Here is a 6000-nt window from a genome sequence, read left to right on the forward strand (position 1 = left end):
AAACCTTCACCATCCCATGCAAGTCCTCAGCATCCCCTGATGCTGCACAGCAACTGCTGCACCTTTGCAAACCTATAGTGTCCCCCTGTGCAGACAGGAGCTTCTCAGGTGCACAAATGAGACCTCAATATATACTGCTGCAAACAGGGAAAGCAGCCTGCCATAGAGAGGAGGGCTTTCTCTGCACCTTCACATCTTGGACAACTCCCCTGAGAGTTTTCATACAGAATGTTTTGTCTCAGGAAGAGTGTTTAATGCAAATGTCTAAGAGGAGAGAGTGGGAAATAGATAAAAGGGCTCAGTGAGGCTCTTCAGTGGGCTTGGGCTGCTGAGAAAAACAGGAATTGCCCAGGTGATGGATCCCATACTTCTGCAGAAAGACCATTTCAGAGGCAGATCCAATGACCAGCTGGGTTTAGAAAGAAGAAAGGAAAAAAAAAAAAAGGAGAAAGAAAACCTGGTAAAGTGTAAATAACAGTTCCTGGCAGCACCATAACTCGTGGGCACCAGCTTGTATCAGTTTGCTGCAGGGAGCAACAAACCAAATGAGGAAAAAAATAATCTCAGACAAGGAGGTAAAAGGAAGAAAGAACACATTCCCTTATCATCTCCAGATTTCACAGAAACCTTTTGAACCCCACCTGGATGTCTGAACCTCCTTGAAACAACGATTCCTTGGTAAAACATAGCTGTACTGTCATACAAACATCACCATATGAAACTTTTTCACTTGACTGGATGTAGGGTGGCAAGTCAGCAGATTTATCTCCCCTCCCTCCTGCCCCTGTACCTACAGCTGCCTTTCCAGCAGGCTGCCCTAATTCACCATGAGTGAGCACATCCTTTGCCTGCAGAATAGAAGCATTTGCACTCAGATGCCCACCCTCTTTTGCAGTTGTTACCAATCTCTTTCCCTTTATCATTACTCATAAAAAAAAAAAAACCAAAACAACCCTTAGGGTGACCTGAAGTGTCCGGTGTCCGGCTCAAGTCCCTAATCTGGTCTTGCATGATGTCAAGCATCTCCTACATCTTGGCCATGAAGTCCCAGCCCAGGAAAGCAGTGAGGGCTGGCAGTGAGGACTTGCTTGTCCCAGCCCGACATCTGTGCCTTAACCTTCTTTTGCGGAGACTTCCTGCAAGCTGCCCAACAAGCAGATAACTATTCTGGGGAAACAAAGCTCAGATTCACATCTCATGCCTGGCAAATCTGAAGGGGAAGGAAGAAAACACAGGGAAGAGGGGTGAGGGGCAAAAGCAAATCCCAGAATCATGCCCAAGAGAAATGGTAAAAGATTGTGGAACAATGAGGGGAATTCATGGTTAGATTAAACATGGAGCTGTCTTCTTTTGGCCAAGTGTGGTCCAGCTCCTCAGCCATCACTCTAGGAGCCCAAAAGCTAAAAAGGCAAGAATGTCCTCAGATCAGAAAGGACAGCATCGTCTAAAGCACCATTATGTGCTGGATGCTAATGAACCCCAGTGCCATGAAAGCTCCACTGTTTCCATGCCCTGTGTTGGATGTGAGCTATCTGATGCGGTAACCTTGCTCTCCAGCTGATAGGGAGTTAAGCCCAGACTTAACTACAGAGGCTGGTCTGGAATATCCACAGCATTAAGATGCATCTGTCCAAACTCTGAAGTGCCATCACCTCTCTAGAAACCTTTGTGCTGACCAGTTCCACAGGAGGTTCAAACATAATACGAAGGTGGTTCTTCAACATCAGAAAGGCTACGAGGAGGTGCTATAAGTATTTTCTGATCATTTATACTACTATGGGAGCACTATATGTTACAGAAGGAATGCACCTCATGCTCTTTCTTATCCAGATGTCACCAATCCACATATCACCATATACACCCAAAGCAATAGTTTCAGAGTGCGGGATGATGCAGCAACTAACAGCAGTGATGCTCTTTTTCTTCCTATTTCTCAAGGTCTGTTTGCAGATCAAGTAAGCACCCTTCATCACTTATCCAGGCTGAAAAGTGAGGGAGCAGCACAATGAACTGCTGCCAGTGATGAGGATGGGCTTTGCAAGGTGGAGAGGGATGGAGATGCTCCCCAAATGGGTCCCCTGATCTCCTGCTGCTCTTCGTGTGTGGGAACAGACTGTTTAGAGCTTCAGCATCAGACACCAGGGCACAGCAGCCCCCTGGAATCCTGTGTGTAATAGGGAATGTCCCCCCACGCGGTGCCACTGCCACCGGGAAGGGCTCGGGCAAGGGCTGGGCTAATGCAGGTGACAGCAAAGCCGCAAGGAATGGCCCAGGGCGAGGGCAGGCGGGCTCCTTACCTGGGCCCATGCGGCCCCAGACTTGGCTCGCCACAGGCAGGCAGGCAAAAAAGAAACACGTGTGAAGCAGCATGGTGAGCAGGACCTGCAAGAGGGCAAACATCAGGAAGGAGAAGCACAAGTCACAGTTCATTATGTGAAAACTCAGTTTTTTGCAATCCTTGGTTAAGGGACCACGAGCCGAGATCTACAGCTCTGTGCATTGTTGACAACACCGGAGAAATACATAATGAATTTTCCTGCTATTCCTAGATATTCTTTTACGTTCTTGCTCTCTCCAATACAGCTGTTCAATGCCTTGGACCAGCACTAAACCATGTTATAAACGTGATGGACTTTGACTTGGTACTCCTCCTCTCAGCCTGCTTGGTCCTAGAGATGGGCACTGTCCTCTTCTAGGACAATCTCAACAGTGGCACAATAAGCGCAGAGTTCTGCTCTGATCATGGAAATATGCAACATTGGCCAATTGTAGAATCACTGGGCAGGCATAGATTCCAGAATAACTTCTGGTTTAAACCATACAGAAGTAATTATTTCTGATTATCATGACCAAAATCAATATAGGTACACAAACACACAGCATCTTGATCACGTCCCTGCAATGCACACACTGATCATAAGGGGAAAAGTGGTTTGAGGAGCATTCTTTGGCAGACAAGCTCCTCACACCACCAATTTAATGACCCCGTGGTCGCTGCGATAAAGCAATTACGCAGTAGGAAGGAAAACACAGGCCCAGCTGAGTTTATATGTGGCCAGTTCAGAAACAAGGGGTTTATTTCGTATTTCACAGTGGAGTTCCCAAGAAGTTACATTCAAGACTCGTTGGGATAGTCTTGTGTTTTTTAGGTCAGAAATGTTAGTTCAGCATAAAACTAGCCTGATGGAAACAGCGTCCCCCACCCTTGTCTCAGTCTTAATATACCAGGTTTAAAACATGCGCTGTTGGCTTTTTGCAACACATCATTGGCATTTGTCATTTTTGTGCTACAGATTTCAGCCTTATTGCTTTGGGCAGAACGAGACCACACACAAATTTCCTCCGTTGCCATCTACAGTGACATTTCACGTCTATTCGTTCTGATGGACAGGTATTTAGAGGCTCCTGGCAAATGCCTATTTCCCTTCAAATACATCAACTTTTTAGTGATTTAAAGGAAAAATAAATATGCATGTGAGTCACCCAGCCATGATCTCCTAGGTTTAAAGCAGTTCTAAATTGCTGAATAGAAAAATATGCAAGTTATAACAGCGAGATGTTAAGAAGCCTGCTCAGTCTGTGATTTGGGTTTTTTTCAATTGAAGATCAGGTTATAGGGAACAACTGCAGTGTAACTGAAGCCCTCAGCCATGGGAAACACTTGCTTTTTTTTTTTTTTTTCCAGCTAATAAAATGAAGTCATTTCTTCTAAAAAACAGCAAACATTTTACAGGTGCATTTCAGGAATCTGACTGTCACCTCAAGAAAAGCAAAGCCTGCCCTGGCTGCAGAGCTACATGTGTCAAACACCAGCAAGAAACCTGCATTTTTAAAAAAATTCCCTGCATCAAAAAGTTCATTTGTGCCATTTTGCAATGCCACCAAACTGCTCTTGATTTCCCTGCAGCTTCCTGTGGGATGGAGGGGACCACAGTGACACCAGGCTGCTCCTGCAGCCTCTGGCACTTGGTGCCTTTCTGTGTTACTGACCCAGGGAAGGAATTTGGAAACGGCAACATATGGAGAATGTGGCATTTCCAGGGCCTGGCAAACGGCAGGGACACTCACGCACCACTGCCCACTTGCCCCAGCTGTGTGCTCAGAGGGGATTTGGAGGTTGAGGCAGTCAGAGATCCCCTTATTTGTACAAAAAATTTTAAATGTAGTCTCTTTAATTAAAAAGAAAAAAAGAAAAAAAATCGATGCAAAATTTCCCTGCCACATATTTAAATCAGCACAACTAAAACTGGGGATTTGGGGGAATAGTGAATTATTTCCACCCTCCACAACTGCAGTTTGGGGTCATTTCCTAATTCCAGAGGGCATCACCCTCTCTGCACAGAAGCGCTGGCAGCAGCAGTGTCACCCCGTGGCCCACTCGCTGCCGGACAGAGGAGCGCTGCCAGGGACAACCCTGCAGAAGAGACCAGTGACCTGCCAGGGGTGACCAGCTGTGGGGCGTAAACCTGTCCCAAGGTCCCGAGTTCTTTGCTACTTAAAAAACCCACCACATTCATAAACCCCTTTCTGCTCTGTCATAGAAATCTCCTGTATTTCGGTTCCACTATTGAACAAAAGTTCTCAATTATCCCAGCCCCACTCTCAAAAAGTGAGGCACAAGTTTCACTTCCAGGCTGAGCCTTTGCAGCTCCCCACAGTCCAGGAAAGCTCAGTAACATCTGCTGGACGCAGACCCACACCACACCTCTGGGTGGGAAAAACCCACCCAGACAACTGCTGTTGATAACAAATCTGAGTACTGTCCTCTCTGCCAGCAACTTCTTGCAGGTCTTACACAATTAGCCAGCAAAAAAAAAAGGAAAAAAAAAAAACCAAAGTACATTTCTCCAAGCCATCACTCGGAAAGAATTGCTAAAGCAGTCCTGGCAATGTTTAGACCCGACCTGCAGCAAATGCGAGACTTGAAGCTGCTTCACCATGAGAGGCTGAGACCTGTCGCCCTGTGTAGCATCGGCTGCACTGCCCCAAGCTGAGCTGCACCAGCTCCAAGTCCCCCAAAGAGCAAAACCCTGCAGAAGTTCCCTGCTCTGCTGATACCCCAAAACACCACAGCCCCTCCTCAGCATCCCCGTGAACCAACCCCCAAGGGGGAATGAACCACAGACCTCTGGAGCGGCACAGCTTTCTCTGGAGTCGGCTGGGAGGTGCGAGGAATCCAGCTACATTCTTCAACGGTGGGAGAAGAGCAGCCCCGGCGCCTCATCCGCTCCTCGGCGTGATGAGAGATTTCAATCCCAAGACGTCAGGAGGGATGAGGAAGGGGAGGGAGAGGAGGGGGAGAGGGACAGCGATTCCCCCACCTCCCTCTCACCACACAGCGGAGAGCGGCGTTTGGCCCCTACGTGCAGCTAAGTAAAGCATGCATGAAAAGCAAGACTCTGCTTCTATGAAAAATAGTAAATAGTTTTGAGTGGTTTTTCAAACTAAATGCTCAAGCTCTGCCTAGGAAGCTGCACAAGTTCCTAGAGCGCAGCAACAAGTCCTGGCTCCCACCCACTGTCAGACTCCCAGGGATGAAGTCAGTCCAGCCCCATTCGCATCCCATTACATATTTTTGAGAGCCCGGCTTTTGCACTAAAGGCAAATTGCATTGCATTTGTTTAAGGAAATTAAGCACATCTGTAGTTTTTGCAAGGCCAGAGGCTGAATCATGAACTGGAGCTCGGCGGTGCGGCAGACTCCCCAGCTGTGGGATGCAGCCCTGACCTCCACCGGCATGTGGTCCCCAGCCCTGGGAGCGACTGGGAGAGCCCCCAGCTCCGTGCCAAAACCTTTTCAGAAAGATCTTGTCCTCATTTCCAGGAATGGAACAACTGACAGTGGCATTTCTCATTACAAATGGAGCCCAGATTTTCAGCTGCACTTCCAGGGACTATCAGCATCACCATTGCAGAGTGAGCTGCAAGAAACTCGAATATTACCATCCTACATGAAACACAGGCACCTTTGAAAGTCTCAAGTTAGACGGAAAAAAAAAAA

The 6000-nt window shown here is 47.4% G+C and overlaps 1 protein-coding gene across 1 annotated transcript in view; it reads right to left on the reverse strand.

The window, feature by feature from the left end:
• The window catches only part of COL20A1 (collagen type XX alpha 1 chain), a 49206-nt gene extending 43727 nt beyond the window's left edge, over window positions 1-5479 (reverse strand). The window contains exons 1-2 of the mRNA XM_065645555.1: window positions 5127-5479; window positions 2298-2382 (exon numbers count right to left, since the gene is read on the reverse strand). Of these exons, the coding sequence (XP_065501627.1) occupies window positions 2298-2370 (73 nt within the window). The 5' untranslated portion in view covers window positions 2371-2382; window positions 5127-5479. The remainder of the gene's footprint in view (window positions 1-2297; window positions 2383-5126) is intronic.
• Window positions 5480-6000: the final 521 nt, after the last annotated feature.

Source organism: Caloenas nicobarica, chromosome 15 (assembly GCF_036013445.1).
Source record: "Caloenas nicobarica isolate bCalNic1 chromosome 15, bCalNic1.hap1, whole genome shotgun sequence".
NCBI lineage: Eukaryota > Metazoa > Chordata > Aves > Columbiformes > Columbidae > Caloenas > Caloenas nicobarica.